The 20,567-nt window shown below is 38.0% G+C and overlaps 1 protein-coding gene across 7 annotated transcripts in view; it reads right to left on the reverse strand.

Moving 5' to 3' along the window:
* Nucleotides 1–20,567, reverse strand: part of LOC112142871 (BBX high mobility group box domain containing) — a 30,001-nt gene that overhangs the window by 9,127 nt on the left and 307 nt on the right. Inside the window, exons 1-11 of one of the 7 annotated variants that reach the window (XM_024266495.1) lie at nucleotides 18,240–18,389; nucleotides 16,948–17,025; nucleotides 8,078–8,249; nucleotides 7,749–8,006; nucleotides 7,016–7,217; nucleotides 6,871–6,938; nucleotides 6,688–6,756; nucleotides 6,262–6,342; nucleotides 2,672–2,737; nucleotides 799–1,624; nucleotides 565–691 (exon numbers count right to left, since the gene is read on the reverse strand). In XM_024266495.1, the coding sequence (XP_024122263.1) occupies nucleotides 565–691; nucleotides 799–1,624; nucleotides 2,672–2,737; nucleotides 6,262–6,342; nucleotides 6,688–6,756; nucleotides 6,871–6,938; nucleotides 7,016–7,217; nucleotides 7,749–8,006; nucleotides 8,078–8,236 (1,856 nt within the window). In that variant the 5' untranslated portion in view covers nucleotides 8,237–8,249; nucleotides 16,948–17,025; nucleotides 18,240–18,389. Of the gene's footprint in view, nucleotides 1–564; nucleotides 692–798; nucleotides 1,625–2,671; nucleotides 2,738–6,261; nucleotides 6,343–6,687; nucleotides 6,757–6,870; nucleotides 6,939–7,015; nucleotides 7,218–7,748; nucleotides 8,007–8,077; nucleotides 8,250–16,947; nucleotides 17,026–17,145; nucleotides 18,154–18,239; nucleotides 18,390–20,567 lie in introns of those variants that run through there. The other 6 variants (XM_024266496.2, XM_024266500.1, XM_024266494.1 and 3 more) reach the window with 6 other exon arrangements.

The raw sequence follows: 20,567 nt of genomic DNA on the forward strand, positions 1-20,567 counted from the left end.
TACAACCGCACTGTAATTGTTGACAGCGGGGGTGGGGGGGGGGTTATTTATTTATTTGTTTGTTTGTCTTTATGTTGAAATAATGTTGAAAAAAGTAAATAAATATATTTAAACACTAAAAATGTGTGTGGCTATACAAGAATGCGAGAGTTTTGAATGCAGAAACTGCAAACATGCAATTACATAAGCCTTCATTGGAAGAGGATGCTCGAACGCGCGTTACCGAGGTGAACGTAGCTTCAGAGAGAGAAGTGATGCATGACCTCGATCAAAAATACAAATGATCCCAAAGGCAGAACGTTTACGGCAATAGCGGTGCCAGAAGTCGGACTGGAAGTCTCAGAATGAAGGAAAGAATCCAGAAGTTTGCAGAAAAAGTCAGTCCTTCAGAGGAGATGATTCATGAAGTCCTAAGGAATGGAGGTCGCAAAATCAAGGAGCGACTCCAAGATAAAATAAATCAGAGATCCCTGTTTCTCAAAACCACCCAAAAGATTCCAAAAAGGGCAAAATAATCGGATACTTTTCTGGAAATTGAGAGTATTGAACGCAAACGTGACTAACCTCTGTGACTCATCTTTGGACTTGGACTTCTTGAGTTTCTTGGGATTATTAGGTCCTATGTTTGAAATGGTCCAGCTCTCGTGACTCCAGTTAGCATCATCAAAAGCGCGGAAAGCACCCTTTTTCCCTGCGGACGAGTCCCAAGCAGACAAATGAAGAGATTAGCAACATGAATTAGAAGCATCCCGACATGTGGTCCATGACAGGAGTAATTATTGAGCCTTTATGGGATACCTCGATCAATATTTGCTCTTAGTGACGTCAGCATTCCCTCAGACACCAGCGTTTTATACAAAGCGCCCTTGCAGCTCCGCTCTGATTTCCTGGAGCCACGGTTCTCAGTGTTCAGCTCAAAGGCCGGGTCGCCGTGGCTGTCCTTTCCCCTGTCTTCCTCTGGGACTTTAGCAGGTGACACGATGCACTGGGAGACGCGAGGCTCCGGCATGCAGTCCTGGACGTCCGCTCCCTCTGCAGCATCTTCCTCTGCTTCCGTGTTGGGGGTCATGTCCGTCATCCCTTCCTTCACGTCGCCGTCAGAAGACCCGCATTGCCCGCTGCTCTCGTCCATCTCCTCTTCTTTCTCTTTGACAAACACCTTCGCTTTGGTCTTACATTTTTTTTTCGGCGAGTTCCCCAAACTGGTCTGGACTCTCTTCTTGGTCTTGTCGTCTGTGGGAACCCAGGCCCCGCTGGCCACCGCCTCGATGGTACTGAAGATGCTGTCCATGTTCTCCTCCGAGTGCTCGCATTTCTTGGTGATTTGCTTCGCCGAAGACGGCGTTTCAGTGTTCCTTGACTCGGCCGCCTCTTTCTTCTTATTCTTCTTTTTGACTCGTGAAGCATGCCTGCTCTGTTGAGGGGACGTGGCGTCAGTCGAGGTAGAAGTGGGGGAGGGAGGGCAGAGGGGCGATGTGTGCGCGTGGGGGTAGTGGTCAGGGTCGGGTCCCTCCTCTTTCACATCAGGCTTGATAGCAGTTTGGTGCAGAGAGGCTGTGGAGGAGCTGTCCTCTGGCGAGGATGCAACGGCGTCCATTTTTCCAGCCTCAGACGCTAAACACATCTTAATAAACACAACAGAAACAGGGTTAAAGAAGATTATATGAAAATTACAAGTGAAAATACATCTCATCTCCACAAATACAACTACAACCTGCAGAATATTAAGATCTTTAAAAAGCTTAGATCAGCAAAGTTGATTTTAGCATGTTTAATAGCCGCTCCGATCATCTTTTCAAATATGCTCTTTTTCAAACTGCATTTTTTCATCTCCTCCTGATACACAACATTCTGCATAAAGAAGTATTCAAATTGAAATGTTTGGCTTAAATTTCTCATATACGTCTTCCATCATCAGAAAAAAAGAACGTGTTAAAATAACCAAAAATGCAATTTTCATCAGATTGGGTATTTAATATATAGCAAAACTGCTCAAGAGAAGTAAAAAACCCTTTTATCTTTTTCTTTTTTGTCACTTACATGAGCTCTCAGTTAAATACAGTTTAAAAGTGGCTTTAGAATGACCAAGGCTGACCTATGCAATAACAATTTAATACTTTCAAAATATTAAAGGAAAGTTAAAAAGAAATTAAAATTGTGTTTTTCTGTGTTTTAAACATGTCCTGGTGGCATTTTTCTCATGTTGGAGGACATAGATAAAGAAAAATAAGCTTAAATGGCATTTCTAAGTATTTCTTTATTCAGGGGAAATGCTGATTTAAAGGCAGGATGTAAAAAAGGGATGATGGGAAATTAGTGCAAGCTTTTTCCTTGCTAGCAGTCCCGCACACAACTCGGAGAGGAATTTCTGATGAACTCTTGCCGCTCTGCAGAAACTATGTCTGAGAAAACAATACTTTAAAAAAATTGGGCTAAATACCACATGATCATAATTAAAAAGACCAATGGGAATGATTTTACAAAGAATAAAGATGACTGGAGCAGAACTTTATCTCCCACATTTATCATTAGTGAACCTCAAAAACCCACCAATTGTGAGGCAGATGACGTCAACCACAAACATCTCCTTCATTTGCTCAAGTACCGCCTTGACATGACTACATCAATTTAAATTTAAAATGAAGCCCAAACAAAACCCTAACGCTCTTACCTCTGCGAGCTGAAAAAGCGCCGACTGTTTGCATGGTTTTCCTTCAGGAGCCACAGACAGGGAAGACTGTGGATACATGGAAGCAGACTTTATCACATGTCCTACTTCACTTAGCTATGTGGTGATGTTTTAATATTAGAAAAGACACATTTCCAGCTAAACATTTCCACATATCGAGGACTGATTTGAAAGAAAAAAAATGTTGTGACAAACTAACTTTTTCCAACTTTAAACTGTTGCTGAGGTGGAATTAACTACAATCATATGACCGAAAATACAAGATCCAATTAATTCAATGAGTTTTTTTTCCAAAAATACATTGAAATGTGCAAGATGTTATTTACAAAATTCAACTTAATTATCTGTTATAATTAACAATCTATTTTTTTTAATAGCATCAATCAGAATGTATTTGACTGTTTCTATGGAGCATAATTATAACATCTTGATTGTTTGAAGAGTTTTGATTCATAAAAGTGTTACAACAGACAATTCTGTTTCAATTCAGATGAATCAACAGGACTGAGATTTATCTTCTGCTGAAGTTATAATAAGAAAAAGGACAAGGGCTGCACGGTGTTGCAGTGGTTAGCCTCACAGCGAGAAGGCCCCGGTTCGACTCCCGGCTGGGACCTTTCTGTGTGGAGTTTGCATGTTCTCCCCGTGCATGCGTGGGTTTTCACCGGGGCCTCCTGCTTCCTCCCACCGTCCAAAAACATGCTTCATAGGTTAATTGGTGACTCTAAATTGCCCCTAGGTGTGAATGTGAGAGTGAATGTGTGTGTGATTGAGGCCCTGTGTTAGACTGGCGACCTGTCAAGGGTGAACCCCGCCTTCGCCCATCAGTAGCCGGGATAGGCTCCGGCACCCCCGTGACCCCGAAAGGGACAAAGCGGTCAGGAAAATGGATGGATGGATGTTGGAGGACATGCAGCTGATGTTGCACGTATCATGGACATCACAGTAGTTTTTACTGCAGATCCAAATGCTAAAGTTGTCTGAATTTCTCTGGACAACAGCTTTAAAGAAAATAAAAGATTGGTGGATCAGATGAAAACATCCTTAATTTTCTTTAGGCGACCTTAGGTATTATAAATATAAATAAAAACTAGTATTATTATCATTATTAAAAACATTTTCTGTTGATAATCTGTGGGCCGTCTTGATTTCCTCTTTACAATTAGATTAAAAATATAAAGGTTTAGATGTTTTCTTATGTTTTTACTAACAAGCTACATTTAAAGACTTAACAGGTATTTTAGGGATTTTCTTCAATATGGAGTGAACGGTGTAGTTTAATGCAGAATTTTTTTTTCTCTATAGAGAAAAAATATTTTGTGTTTCAGCTGCAGAAACTTAGCTTCTCCTAAGTCTTTCTGTTGTCCCAGTCCAAAAATAAATAAATTCTAGCTACAAAATTATTTAATTGTGCACATTCTCTCAACAGTAGCTCCACACACTGATCATGTGACCCTACGGGTCAGCAGGTAAAGAAAATGGATGGATTGAATAAGCAACAAATACATTCTGAATATCCTGGTATTGCAAAGAATCATCATCTCCAAGACACATTTTGAAAAGGATATTTGAAACTAAAGGTTGATTTACTGGTGAAGGTGTGCTTTATTTATTTATCCAGCAGTTTAGAGACGTTACTAAAAGCATAATAATGGTGAATAGAAATTTTTTTGTACAATTTAACAATTTTTTGGTCAAAATTTAGTATTTCTTTTGTACAAATTTGTTTAGCTACTAATTAAAATTGCAAGATTTAATACAACACATTAACTAAATTAACTATTCAACTATTTTGTTGCCACGAATAATTAAGTTATTAGTATATTTTGACTTTTTGTAGCCACAAATTCATTTTTCTTTCAAAGAGTAAAACTAATTCATTCAAATTAGTTGTTTTTTCCATAGATTTATGTTTTTTTCCCAATTAATGATTTAATCAAACTATTTGATGTCTACAAGTTAGTATTTTGTTCATGCGAATGACCTATTTGGTAGAAAAAAATATGTATTTTGTGTGTACTGTTTAACTATTTCATGGCCCAAAATGACTATTTCAATTACTGCAATTTAACTGTTTCATTGCCATGAATTTATACTTTATTCCAATTTAACAATTTCATGGTCACAAATTATATATTTTTTCCTATTTAACTGCTTTGTGGGCACAAATTACTTATTCTTTCATGCAGTTTAACTATTTTGTGGCCATGAATTAGTACTTTAAAGTTTAAATGTACGATTAAACTATTTTGTGGCTTCAATCTATACATTTTTGTTGCATACTGTCAGACAAGCTTCATCAAAGCAGCAGCTCATCAAAATAAAAGGGCAGATTACTTTCCTTAACTGTATTCAAAGCAACTGCTTTCCTTTAAATGTTAAGACAAAAATAACTGAGATAAGATTTACTTCTCTCCTTTTTCACATGATAGTTCAGAGTATACTGTGATATAGAAGAGTGAATGGGGACCTACTTTTCTTTAAAATAAGCTGATTTCATCTTTATCCTAAGATCTCAATAAGTTACAGCCGTGTTATTTTATTTACCGAAGAGGAACGTTTATTAATTAATAAGTATTCCCTCTCCTCTGTTAATCAGTAGCTTGATGAGTGGATCATCAGTTGGAGAACAGACTCTCAATAAAGAAAGTTTTTGTAGAACAAACTAGACGTTCTCGCTGCTTTTGCAAAAAGTGGCTTAGCTGAAGCCACAGGAATAGCAGACGTTGTCTACATTCAGTTTTCCTTTCGGTTTCATTTTCACAGTCTGAGGTTGGTATTTGCTCGGCTTTAACATTTTTTCCCACGACTTACACACACATCACAGCCAGTTTAGATTAGTTCCAGAGGGACTGGTTTGTTGAAGAATTTGTTTTTTACCAAACTTCATGGTAAAAAAAAAAAACAACGTCAAATTATTAAATTAGGAGTAATAATTCTGATGTTGGATTTTTCAAACAGTAATCTCTTGGTTTTAAAGATCTGCGATGTCTGCAGGCACAGCGACCAGGATAGATTTGTTAACTGAGCAAACTCACTGGTTGATGCTGGTAATTTTTCTTAGTAAAATGTCCCTTTAAAACCCAAATTTTCCAACTGACTTGTTTACATTTATTGTATCTTGATTTACTTTCTAAAATATATATATATATATATATCAAACCTCTAGTCTAACAAGAGGCTTGTGTGTTTCTTTGTCATAACACATAGCTTTAAAAACAGGAAATGTCCGATAAGCAGAAGCTTTATGTGAGAAGAATAATAAACTGTTTTGATATGGGAGGCAAAGGAACAGGAACTCCAAGTATGCAGCTACCATCAATGAACACACGGAACACTGAACCATGAATGCTACGGTAATAAAAGACAACTGCAGGTGCCATTTCTGTCGTCATATTTGCTAAAAGAGATCAAGTCAATCAGGGGGATCAGTGAATTTCACTTGGAATAGACAGAAATTGTCCTAAAAAAAGTTACAAATGTGCTGCATCCTCATAGACATGGTGGGTTTCTGTGTAAGGAAACAATCAGAACATTTGAAGGTATCATTTCAAGCCCAGACTCATTCGTACCTCTGCCACTGGGGAAAGGGCCGGCTTGACCCTGCTTTCAGTAATGTCAGGCACTCTGTTTGGTATAGTCTGAGACGAAATCTGAAAGCATTCAAACCATAAAATGACAGAAGATTAGTAATTGCATTACTAATATTCAAATAAAATACTATTATAATGATACTTTAAAATAAATAAATTGCAAAAATCCCTCTTAAATCCCGTATTGGTATATTTTACACAGGATAAAACACTATACGCCATCTTGATGTTCCAGATGATAGAATGATCTACTATGACTTCATTTTACATAGCTGAGAAAGTTTGACTTTATTCATAGTAATAGAAGAATCATACTTTCTAAATGCTGATTATCTAATTCTAAAGAGAATATATTTCTAGAAAATCCAATTCAATAAATACAGAGGATGAAGTTCAGGAAAATACCTCTTCTTTCTCTTCTGGAAAAGAGTCTCCTTCATTGGCTATGACAGGTAAACTAGGTTTAGAAGGGATCTAGAAAACAGACAAGCTTTAAGTCTTTGAACAACAATCAAACACAGTAAAAATTATTCCAAAAAAAGGATATAATAAACAAAAGATGCCAGGATTAGTGTGACAAGAACCCACCTCTCTGTTAGTGAGGGCGTGTTCTCCAGCTAACAGCAGCATGCTAAGGCCTCCCATCTTTGTAGGATCTTACAGCAATGACACACAAAAACACAAAATGAGCCAAAAGCATTACAGCAACACTAACATTTCACACAATACACACCTGCCATGGCAAAGTTCAACTGCGGCAAGCTGTTGGTTTTCGGCACTTTTTTGGCAGTGGAGTCCTTGGGTGAGGTGCAGGAAAAGGACCAAACCTTTTTGCGGGGGTTTCCGACCGTCTGATAGGAGGGGCTTTTGACCGGTTTGCTGGTGGTCGGACACCACTTGTAGCCTGGGTTTGCCTTCATGAAAGCATCCTTGTACTGGAAGAAGTGACAATTTGGGGAGAAAACCAAATGAAACGGAAATACTTCTAATTTTTGACAATGTCTAGATACGATGCAAAATGATTTAAAACCTAATTATAGTTTAAATTAAATCATTTTTTCTTATCAAACAATGTTAAGCATCTAGCGTGATCCCTTTGCTCAACATGTATCATCTTAATTTAAACTGAATATCGATAACAGACTCATGAAGCAAGACTTTATTCCAAATGACATCATAGTTTTTATTGGTTGATTATGACCAATGACAGTTGATGAGAACTGGACAGAGTGACCCTCCCCTGCATTCCAAACAGGAACGCAGAGGGTGATACTTCAAGGAACATTCACAAACTATTTACTAGAAATGACCTCATAAAAAGCCAAAATAAGTCAAAATATTTTAATATCATAGGTTGCGCTTTGGTAAATTTTAATTTATTATCCACTATTTAGCAGTTTCAAGGCCTTACAAGACTTACTGGATCTTTGGTGAAAATGTAAAGGACAAAGATGACAAAAACTCACCTCCTTGGCCATGTCAGTGTATTTCTGCTTCTCTTTGGGCTCCAGCACAGCCCACCAGTCGGCCAGGATTTTGGTGGCCCCTCGGTTGTCCAGGCGGGGATGTTCCTGCCGCACCAAGGACCGGTGGCGCTTACAAAACAGGAGGAAGGCATTCATTGGCCGACGTGCCCGCTGCTCACTGGAGTCCTCCTCAACCTCCTCTGTTGTGCTTCCACTCTGCACCTGGGAGTCCTGGTCGGGACTGCACAGCCCTGGCTGCTGGGACCATGTTTGAAGAGGGGTCAGGATCCACCGCGACTCCATGACACGGCGTGCTTTGGCACACTCACCTTCTCCAGTTCCTCTTCATCATCCTCTTCCTCTTCCTCTGAGAAATCCAGAGTCTTCTTGGACAGAAGGGGGTGCCACTGCAGACATTTGCGTTTGGGGCGTTTGCCGGTGATCTCCCCAGCGACAGGTGGCTCCTTGCTCCTTCCTCCACTCTTCATGGTACTACCGTACCTAAAACACATTACAGAACCACGTCCTGCATTATTATCAACACACAAACACACATTGACAATAGCAAACAATTTTATTTCAATGTATTTTTAGTAAAATTATGGGTTTGTAATATTTAAAAAATAAAAATATGAATGAATATATATGTAGAAATGCAGAAAGCTGTGTTAATGTGTGCTTTTTTTTTATTAATGTCAATAATTGTGCATGTAAACAGATATGAAAGTCTATCAGTTTTAATTAGAAATGTACCTTTCCCTCCTCTGCTGTGTTTGCTCAACAGTAAAAGCAAAAGGAAGCTGGGCTATACTAATTGTGAAGTTGGGCCCCTTCATCAGGAAAGTTAAGCAAATAAAAGTCCATTTAAGATGATGATGTGAGGTGGATTGATCGAATCGTAGACAGATTAGATCAGGTCTGCTAATCAGAAATGAAACAAAAGCGCTGGAAGACGTAGCGGGACCTGTCAGCTCTAAATTCAGAACAATGGATTCAAACAAGGTTCAAAGAACATCAACTCAAACAGGAAAAGCATCAGTCATGGCAGGAAAGTCATCAAGGTCTGGATTATCAGATGAGATGATCAGAACGGAGACGCAGATTTACACGAGGAGCAAGTTATCTCATTAGTTAAACAACCTCTGCAAACCTAAATGTCGACATGTTGTTAAAGACTCACTCCAATGAAAACTGTGTTTTTAACATGTTCTTGTAGGATTTTTCTGATAATGGGGGACGTGTATAAAGAAATTTAAGTTTAAAATTGTATTTATGAGTATTTTTCATTAAAATCGCGATGAAACAGATGAAAAATGCAGTTGAAAAAAGCTTGTAGCAGAGACGTAGGTTCTACAGTTGGTGGGTCACAAGCTCGCTGCTCCGCTCCGTCCTGATAATCCACTTACAGATGACTAGATCCATTAATGTTCCTCATATATGCTGGCATCTGGCTCAAACCGTTTAGTTGGATAGCTTTGATATTGCTCGCCATTTTAGCTGCACCTGTAATCCAAGCTTGGGGTTGACAAAGGGATGATGGGAAATGATTACAGGCTAACTTAGCAGCGATTGGCAAATTTCTAATTAACTATTGCCGCTCTGCAGAAAATATGTCCAACAAAACAACTTTTTTTTTTTTTTTTAGCTATAAATGATATAATATTAATTAAAAGACCACTGAGAATGGTTTGAAAATGGATCAAAAGATGATTGGAGTGGGTCTTTAAAAAACAAAATGGTCTCTAAAAGCATGAGAGCAACAATTATTTTGACCCTTGAAGAGAGATGCAGTTTTTGACTACAATCATCACTCCCAACGGTTGGTAAATAAAGTGCACAATTCTTCAATGCAATGCAATGTTGTGCAAAAATAAAAAATAAGTAATGAATAATGCTCCTATTAAAGGATAAAACAGTATTCCAGGAAAAATAGAGATGGGACATATATATTGTAGGTTTGTTGAATTATAAAGTTATTACCAAAAAAATAATATGATTTCACATGTTTGCATCTGACTTGCCCGTGGCTAGAACCGCACACGATAGTGTCAGATGTTTTCCTTCTGCAGCCCTATGGGCGTGCTGCACAAAAAAAATCATACATTATTATTTTATGACCTAGTGGCTTCTACAAGAAAGTCTTGACTTGTAAATAATCAATTTTATTTTGTGTTGATGATTAGAACAAAAATGAACCTGATGATTTTGATACAAACATCACCAAAAAAAAAAAAAAAGAAGTCTACAACTCTACCACAGGGGATTTTTAAAAAATCTTTTTTATTCTTTGGATATACAAAATACAGATGAGAAGGACATAATTTAAACCCTATATTTTGTATGTGAAGTTGATTATGTTTTTATACTGTATATTTGCCGTGTAACCCTTTGGTTAACACACCCTGCTATTAAAAAAAATAGAATACCAAACATAAAATTGTAATAAACACCTTGACCAAATAATAGGTTAATCTATCTTAAGCCTTAGTCACACCTTAGTTAGCCTTACGAGTTCTTTACAATTCAATTATCACACATACAACAATGGTACTTTACAATGACATTCCTTGAGGTGGCAATTGATTTAGCAATTATTATTTCTAGTGATAAAAGCAAAATATTAAATTTTACCAAGTATATATATTTTTTAAAGTTTCAACATTTTTTTCTATTTTCAGATTCTTTCCCCAACATGTTTCGAGACAGATCAAAATCTGGTTCAGGGCTTAATTTACCCTTTACAATCAACATTCTACTCCCGTTTGTGTCTATGAAGGTTCCTTTGGTTGCAACAGTATCAAACTAATTTTCAGAAATACGTTTTCAAAAGTTTCATGCAAACCTTTCCCCCCAATTTTTTTTTTTTTTAATCCTGCAGTTAGATCTGAAACCCACAACTATTTAAGGAAGAATCGTGTTTTTATGAGCTTCTTTGCTTTTTTTTACTCAAAATCTAAGCTGCACTCAATAAGGAATTCCTGTGGGGACTAAATAATGTAATCCATCACCACAGAGCTGCTGTCCTAGACTCATGAATGATGGGTATATGCATGCATTTGCCTTTTTCTGCACAAAATATAAGAGATCGTTCTAATTTTCTGTCCCAATTTTGTGTTTAGTTCCTGTTTGACAACAAATTCTACTATAACACGTTTTGTCTTTACATGTGTGTCTGTCAACTGTTCGTTCCAAGTCAAATATGTATGACCTAATCAAGAGGCTTCATGTAAAGCACAGGCTTCCTACTAAAATAGTCATGGTTTAATCCAATCGCTTTTAGAGTTTTTCTTTTTTGTTATAAAGTTGCATCTAATACTTTTTTATCTCTAATCTGCTCTGAATTTAGTGATAAATCCGTAGATTGGTTTGTTTTTCAAAACATAGCTTTTGTTCAGATTATAATAAAAAAATGAAACACCAGAAAATAAATATTTCACTGTTTGAATCTCTAAATTTTGCCATAATTCTTTGATACGGCTTTTCTGTGATGTCAAAACTTCATACTGATTTGTAAAAAAGATAAAATACAATAAATTAACAAAAAAATGAGTAACTGGGTAACACAATTTAAACTACAGAGATTCACTTATATTGCTGGCTCACACACCAAACTTCATCTGTCTGTCCAGATCAACAAACATGGCTGAGCATCACTGTTAAATTACTAAATCAACCAAACTTTAATTTTACATTTCAGTTTGAGTCCCAATTTTACACAATTTTACTAAATATTGTCTTATTTCTCCAATTTTCCTTCTAAAACTAATTTTGTTAGTTTATTTAAAACTATTCATGTAACAAAACTCAACAAAAGTGGAACTTTAATTAGTAAAATTGAGAACTGTAACGGTAAAAACATAACAGAAATGCTTTTCTTTTGATCTAAGAAAATACAAGTGCTTCAAAATAACATTCTAGCATTAAGTTAGAATAGTTTTAAATCAGTTAATTGCATTTTTATTCAACCCACCTACAGTTACAGGTGTAACGTACTGCAGAGCTGGTGGATGATTTCTATAGTGCAGAATGTGGCTGGTATGTCGTTCCTGCTGCATTTGAAAGGGCGGCCATATTTGACCTTTAAGCTATTAGGCGACGCCGCTTTACCTGAGAACATGAGGTTCTTACATCACAGGTGATCAATTTGTGAGGAACTGTGGTAAAATTTAAGGCCACAGGCAGCAACCACGTGCACAAGAAAAAAAAAAAAAAAAAACTGGTTCCACAAACAAAACTGTCAATATTGATCTAGTCTGCCTCATTTTACCCCAACACCCCCCACATACATACACATTTACACACACATCACCCCCCTTCTGGTTCTTTTACCTGACAAGTCAAACAAGTCAGGATGTTGTGGCTTTAAGATAAAGATAGTGGATTTACGCAAATGTAAAAAAAAGCGCCAGACTGTGATTTTTGGTGTTTTTTTTCCAGGATTTGTGGTGATCTGAAGTGTCTCTGGTCTGCAGTGTGTAGCCTGCATACCACACTGGGATACAGTATGTCAGACTCTTTGTGGAGGAGTGGTAAAAAGCCACCAAGAATTTTTGACTTCTGTTTCATAACAGAAGATTCTATCCTACATCAGAGTCGAATTTGTCGAGACTTAAACCAATGTGGGGAAAGCAACCTAAACGCTAGGTTGTGTGACAACTCAGTGAGATTCCTGCACTTTTGGCTGCAGGAACTCGCCTTCTAATGCTTTGCTTTTTCCCTCAGCTGCATGCATCTCTCTAAACATGTAGCAAAAGTCAATGACAAGCTAATCAGTATTTCTAAAATTATTCATGCACTGCTCCCTTGCAGCTGCAAGTAAATAAGTAGCGCGTTTGCTGATTTACAGAGCAAATCTTGCTGTCTTGTGAGAGGATTAGCCTCACGCGTGCTAACTGTTTTCTTACTATGCCCGGTTTGTGTCGTGGAGACGGCTGCTGGCTGGATGAGGCCGTTAGTGACAGAGTGGGGCTTTTCAGATTGAGCTGCCAGATATCTTCTTTCATATGAGGCAGTCAGGGCCTTGGCAGGGACTGAAGCATCATCGTTCAGCAGTGATGAAGCGACCGCATGCACACTCTCACAAACACACTAAAATCAATAGAAAAATGAAGATTCTAATGCCTATTCTATACATATAAACCATTTCAAAAATCAGCGATGAGCAAATGTGATCAAATCTGTGATAATAATCAGAAAACGCTGGTTTTCAAGCGGCTGTGGATCGGTCGTCCGTCAGTCTAAGTGTCTTTGGGAAACATTGAACCCCAAACTGATGTCTCCACTGGAGCGTGACTCCATAAATGGGGCACTCCATAAAGAATGCATTTCAAAAAGTTAAAAGTACAGCATGAGTATTGTATGCAAGGAGGACTTAAAAAAAAAAAGGACACAATCTAAAATTTGAAGAAGTAGCCATAAATGTAAATTACTTTATGTCACTTTTTTCAGTGTATGTATACATGTTCACCTTTTTAATTTCTGAATTTGCTTTAATTTTTTTTATTTTAATTTAAACCTGCTTGGAGCCTATATTTAGGGGGCAACACGGGGTTCACCCTGGAAGCTGGAAACAGCTTTAGAGTCCTCAATCAACCTATAAAGCATGTTATTGCTGAGGTAGTATCTGAAGAAAACCCACACATGCATGGAGAGAACATGCAAACTCCTCAAGGAAAGATCACTGTGAGGCTAGAGTGCTAACCACTAAACCACCAACGTAACTTTTTCTTCTTTTCGAAAACGTTTTTGGCAACTAATTTCTCAATTTATTTATTTTTTTATATGCCCTTGTTCCATTTGGGAATTTAGTGGGTGGAACGTAAAACTACAACCTTTACATGTGTCTGTTCTTGAATTTGAAACCAAGTGCTGCAGTTCATCAACTGGCCACTGGAGGCTGGTTTCAGTAGAAGTAATTCCTCCATTGACTCCTATGTTTAAAAGTGCAACCCTAAACTAAAAAGTAAACTTTTGTGCAACTTATATTCAAAGACTTTTACTCTCTTTAACACTTAAACCCTTTAACGTTAATCTCGAATCCCCCTTTGATTTATTATAAAATTGTTCCCAGTGCTTTTTTAATTATGAAGTTCTGATGTTTTCTAGGTCATAATTTCTCCAGAGCAACTGTACTTCATTTGATATGTCCCTCTGAGGTTGTGTGTAGTAACCCTGCCCCCATTTCCTATCATCCCTTTGTTTACATTCTATCGTGCTAGCTTATAACCCCTCGCACATCTTCCAACCAAACATTACTGGTGAAACAAAAATGGAGCTATGCAGCCACACAGTTTTGAGTCAGATGCCAGCTTGGATGAGGAAAATGAAGACCGTCTACAAGCAGATGCATTAGAGTGATGCAGTGCAGATTAGGGAACTTGCTGTAGTAACTTGTACGTCACACTTCCAACTGCATTTTTGCATCTGCTCCTGGTTCACCACGATTTGAATTAAGAAATAAGTAGAAATGCAATTTTCAGATACATTTTCTTTGTACACCATCATCAGAAAAATGCCACAAGAACATATTAAAAACACCTAATAATCACCATATTGGATCTTCAACACCAGTTTTGTCTTTATTTGAACTGCTGAAACTCTTCAACTGCTTACACATTTAATGTAATTCCAACAGATTCAGATGTTTTTTTTATTATTATTTATTTAACCTTTATTTAACTAAGGTGGTCCCATTAAGATTAAAAACATCTCAAGTCCAAGGCAGTTCTGGCCAAGAGGCAGCAATTTCTAAAACAATAGTATATAAAACAGACAATTACATTACGTTAAAACTTCTATGCTTTTAGGTAACACTTGTAGGTTAATGAAGCAGCTTCAAAGTCCTTCAGTTGCATCTTAAAAGCATTTAAAGGGAGCAGATTTGTCAGCTTCCATCTAAAGCAGCAAATAGTAACTTTGCACTGATATGCAACACTTTACAGTGCAACACTTTACAGTAGTAGAATGTTCACAAAATAAACGTACAGATTGTAATGTGGCAAAAATCAGCTCAGCACAAAGCTGCTTTGCACCATCTTAGAACCCTTTAGATCTAAGGAAATTCCATAACGACTGAAGAGCTACGATAGTTCAACAATAGCATTTTATATATTGTTGATGGAAACATCTCTGGTCTTAAAGGGGTAATATCTCCTTATAACAACAGATCAGCTGCTTTGATTTTGTTAAACTAGTCAAGGATTAGGCATGTGCCTTTGACTTAATATGGGCAGACTTAAAACTCAAACTTTGCTAAAACTTGGTCCTGCAGCTGTACTACCAGTAGTAGACATGATAGTTTACCGATGTGCTAAATGCACTTCTTATTTCTCTTGCACATTAATACTTATAATTCCTTTTATATTGTGTGAGAAGTCTTCAGACTTGAGATACATTTAAAACATTGTGCCAAGCTAACAGTACCCATCATGTTCCACATAATTAAGACAGGAAAGTGACAATAAGGTTTTCCAGGAGAACCAGTCTGGAGTTGACTAAGAAAATGTAGAACCAAAGATTTATGAGAAAAAAAAATAGGTACAATTTATCCGGATCCAAAATGACATAAATTGCATTCAGATACATTCATGCTTTAGCCAGTTAAGATGTCAAGTATTTCTTTCTTAAGATTCTCCATGAATTACTGTTGTTGTTTTGGCCCTTTGATTTCTAAAGACAAAACTGTAAACCCTTCAATGAAAATTGTCATGTAAATAATGCAGTCATTTTTTAAAATAATCAGTCTAAGGTTGTATTGACTTAAAAAAAAAAAGAAATGGACTCCATCAGAGTGATTTAAGAGAATATTGAATCCAGCAAACCAAAGGATGCCACAAAAACTGAAGGTGGCACCAAACCAAAAAACAATATGTAAAAGCACGGTACACAAAAAAATAATTTAAAAAAGTATTATTTCACTTTAAAATCTAGATTATGATAAATAATAGACAGAAATACACAGATAATTCTATTCACACGTCTATTTGTGGATTTTTGACCGAAAGTATGCAAATTATATAATTACAGATGTGGAAATAGCCTCTTATAGACTGTCATCTGAGCAACAGTCGACTAAATGGTAGGTTTACCTGTGAGTCCATCATAGAGACCTGTTGACTTGCATTTGAAAACAAACTTTTGAAGTTTCCTCTAAACACTTTAAATCTCATTTATAAAGTCTGAACAACACTGGATGAGAAATAAGCATGTTCACTGTAAAAAGAACAGTGTGTTTGTTTTATAAACGGTTTCTGCAGTTTTCAACTTTCAAGATGTCATAGTCAATTTTGGAGTCTGATAACAGGTTCAAGTATATGCTCTTTTTTCTTTAATAGCTAAAGACCCACTCCAATGAAAGTTGTGTTTTTAACATGTTCTTGCGATATATTTCTGATGATAGAAGACAAATATAAAGAAAATTAAGATGAAAAATGCATTTCTAAGTAATTTTAATTCAAATAGTTGTGAATCAGGACCAGACAAAAAACATTTATTTGAAAAAGAGCTTATTTGTTACATAGAGAATACAAGCTCCCTGGTCCACACCATTCTGAACCATCCATTTGTAGACAAATAGATCCATTAACGTCTTCATTTTCCTCGACTGAGCTGCCATCTGGCTCATAACTGTTCGGCTGGATAGCTCCAGCATCATTCGCCGTTTTTTACTTTAGCTACGCTAATGTTAGCTTGGGCTTGTGAGCTGCTATAAGTAAACAAATAAAAGAATGATGGGAAATTAGCTAGGCTAACTTCCGCACCACCAAGGTGGTCTGCAGAAAATATGTATTAAAAAACAACACAGGATTAGACTGAGAGTTAGACTTAAAACTATTTACAATAACAATTTTACAATAGGAAAAGTACAGTTGGTGTGGGACTTTAAGAAAACTTGTAACATTTTCCCAACATTTTCCAAAAACTTATCATAAAAATGTGTGCCGACATATTCAAAAACCAGAAAAAAATGACTATTTACATTTTTTAAAAGATTTATAGTAAATGTTGTGTCCCTTTAAGTTAGGATGGTGTCTGAATGCACACTCAGTAATGACAACTCATTCTGCATCTCTAGAGTGAGCGTGTTTGCACTTTGAGGCACAAATGAACTTCATGAATTAATGAAAGATGCAATGGCTGTTTTGCATAGGTTAGAGTGTGTGTTTGTGTTTATGGGAGGGGAAAAAACTGGAATACTTACAAGAGAAAAACTATGGAAATGCTGTTATGAATGATGGGGATGAATCTGCCACAGCCTCTGTCATACAATGATGATGACCTACAAAATAAAAGACAGCTCCCTCAGTCATCTGCTGGTCCGGACCTGAGCTGGGCTGCAGGTTAGATGCGCGCGCTGGCCACATCGAACAGGTCATGAGCTTCGGACCTGATCACTCACCGTGCAGTCGATCCGCCCCTGTGGGCAGCAGCAGCACAACATGTAGGCCAAAACCCCGGCGATTCATCTAAAACTGACCGGTCCCCATCCGACAGGCGAAGCTGCGGGGACTATTTAGCTGCGCAAACGTTTATTTGTGCTCTCAGGTGAAACTGCTGACGCCGGATCGGATTGTTTGCCTTGAGAGGGGAAGTCTTGTCCGGTTGTACCGAGCATCGCACGCGCAATAACGGTGCAAAAGAAGTGTTACCAATTAAAAATCTGATTCACTCACATACTGAGCTCCCACCTTTATGCATATTTTTTTTTTAACTCAAAGCAAAATGTCGATCTGAGCTCTGACGAGACAAGCCGAATGAGAGTCCATCTTGCTTCGGTTTGGAGGAGAAAACCCAAAGTACAGTGGAGGGGGGATTTCGCTGCTGTCAAACTCCCCGGTGACGTCCGGCTCTCTGCGAGCCCCGCGAAAACGGTTAAAAAGTGGTTAATTAAAGTGGGTCTCTTCGATGCAGCCGTGTGCATCCGTGGAGGGGGTTTCGCCGGGCAGCAGCTCCATTTCCTCGCACTGTTACCAGGAATAAAGTGGCTAGTTAGCTTGCTAGCTCTGCCTCCCGCTAACTTGACGCGGCTCGCACAGGGGAACCTCTCCGCGACAGCGTCCGCTTTCTGGCCGGTGGTGACAAAAGTGCCCGACTCGACCGTCCGTCACCCCCAGACCCCCGTGCTCGGCTACAGCAGCGGTGGGCTCACGCGGGGGGCTGTGATGCGGATAGGAAGGGAGGAGGAAGGGGGAGGAGGTGGGGAGTCGTACCACCTCAGTAAGAAGAAGAAGAAGCCGTCGCTCCTCCGACATTTATTTCACACGACAGTCGGAGGAGTGAGGAGGACACGGAGGCAGCAACAGTCGACAATGAACGCTTAAATGGCGACGGCAAAACCAAAACAAACCGAGACGAGGGAGCCAGCGGGCGGACATCATGTCCAAAGCTGCAATAATAACACATTTTTCCAGTAGCTGAGAGGCTGACATAAAAGGCACGCGCGCGTTCGTACATGTTAGCAATAAAATCACAACTTGTCTGTGATGAACTCACCTGCAGGGTTCTCAAAAACCAAGGGGGGCCTCTCATCATTGGTGCCGTTTTTAACTTAAAAACACATGATAACAGTTCAGCACTTGCTGTACTCGGAACAGCTGTGTCAAGTAGAACACCACCGCGAGCCGGAAGTTGAAGCAGCGAAATCAAAATAAGTTGAGGGGGTTTTCTCCCGACATGCTTTGGGCAAAAGAGAGGAGCAACACATACAAACTCGTTTTCAGACGATATTGTTGAGTTTATTACACATTTATGACCAAATTCGTGTTATTAAAGTACAAAAAGGCGGCAACAAATTCATTTATTTTCCTTAAGAAAACCTCAAAAGGACGTAAATTCTAAAATCATTTGCCAAACTGTTTTATAGCCTAGCACTGGGGCTACATAAAGTTAGTCAAAAATAGGTAAAACACATTACTTTTATATTAGTCTTTTCTTTTTTACAGAATATTTAGTTTTTAATCACCTATGAACCTCTAGCAAGAAATCGTAAGTAGTTTGAGAATCATATTTAAGTATCTAACAGTAGTAATCTTATTCGAGTATATTACAAGAATAGTAAATCTGTACATGATTTACACTTTTCTTCAAGTTAAATTTATATTGTATATATTGCAAACTTAATGACCCACTCCAATGCAAATTGTGTTTTTAACATGTTTTTGTAGTATTTTTCTCATGACCGAGGACAAATATAAAGAAAATTCATATTAAAACTTTGTTTTCTGAGCTTTTCTAGAAAGTGACAATGCACACATAATTTACTAAATATATACGGCCAGTGCTGAACTTTTTTCTTGGCCGGACGGACCCGGGGGTTAAGGTTAGAGTTATGGTTAGCGTTAAACCACCAAATGGTTCCCGGGTGTGGCTGTGTCTGCAACTCACCGCTCCCCCAGGGGATGGGTCAAATGCAGAAAACAAATTTCACACAACTATAGGTGTGTGACAACTAATGGGATTTTTATATACTTGTGACAAAAAAAACAACATTTAGCCTTGGATGCACTTAAATTGCGTGCAGGCAATGCAGAAGTGTGCGTCTTTGCCACACATATGACATGTGGCCAACGTGAATTTCCATCAGTTTTTTTCCAGCCTTTTTTCAAATCAATATGAATCAGGAGCTGACAAAAAAAGCAGTTTGAAAAAATTAGTAGTTATGTAAAATCTACAAATAGTTCCCTTCTTCTCCAGGCGACTAGATCCACTTACATCTTTGTCTTCCTCGTCTAAACTGGTATCTGACAAATCTGAGTCGCTGGATCTCCCAATGTTGCTCGCCATATTTGTTGCACCGCTAACGTTAGCTGGAGGTCGTGAGTGGCTGTAAGCTCGCGCGAGAGAGTGTAAAGAAAGAGATGATGGACACTGAGGGAAGCCCCCACGCCAGCAGTCCCGCCCACAAATCGGAGGCAAATTTCTGATTAACCACTGCTGCTTTGCAGTAACTATGTCCTAGAAAACGACACAGGTTTTTTTTATTTTGGCAAAAACAGCAAAATCACAGTTAAAAGACCAAAGGGAACACATTTAAAATAGATCAAAAGATGATTGGAGTGGGAGTTTAAAATAGTTCAATTTAGTCCTTTCCTTTCTGCACTACGCATGCAGGGTCCGTTTTATATTTGCTATACTTATACTTAAGTAAAAATAAACTTTAGCTGTGCTAAGGGTAGTAGTGCCGCTTACAATAAATGAATAGACCTATTTTTAGTTCAAACGTTTTGTTATTGTGATTTATTCATTCGTTTTATTCTTAAATTTTCGTTTTTTATGTTATTGCTGTATAAATTATGCCCACGTTTATTTGAAAAATAATAAATAATTTCTTTATAAATGCTGCTTTGTCCCAAGCATGTAAGGGAAGGGGGGGTCGTAAAAATAATGAGTGTTTAAATTAAATTTTAATACATGTTCTGTGTTTTTTCTGCCAAAGTGGTTTGATACTTCATGGTAAAAATGAATGACATGTCTGTCTGGGCATGCTTTTATTTTTAAACGTAAAGCGGAAGTTGTCCTCATTTTGTGCAGTTTAATGCTGTCACGGAAACGAAGCTTTCGGGGATGATGAATTTTAATGTCGGCAAAGACGACACATTTAGCGACCTCACTCCCCTAAAGTAACACCGCCGTGAGTTCGTTTGGTCCGAAAAAACGACGAGTTCAGTCACATAATGTAACAGAAATGACTTTCGTTTTACCCCGATGTGTGGGGAAAAAAATTCCCATCAGCTCTCCCTCGGTTTGCAAAGTGCCAGCTTAAACTGAGCTGGCTTTCAAACGCCCCATCACCGAGACTTCACACTAACTTCCAGCCCGTTT

Source organism: Oryzias melastigma, linkage group LG14 (assembly GCF_002922805.2).
Source record: "Oryzias melastigma strain HK-1 linkage group LG14, ASM292280v2, whole genome shotgun sequence".
Lineage (NCBI taxonomy): Eukaryota > Metazoa > Chordata > Actinopteri > Beloniformes > Adrianichthyidae > Oryzias > Oryzias melastigma.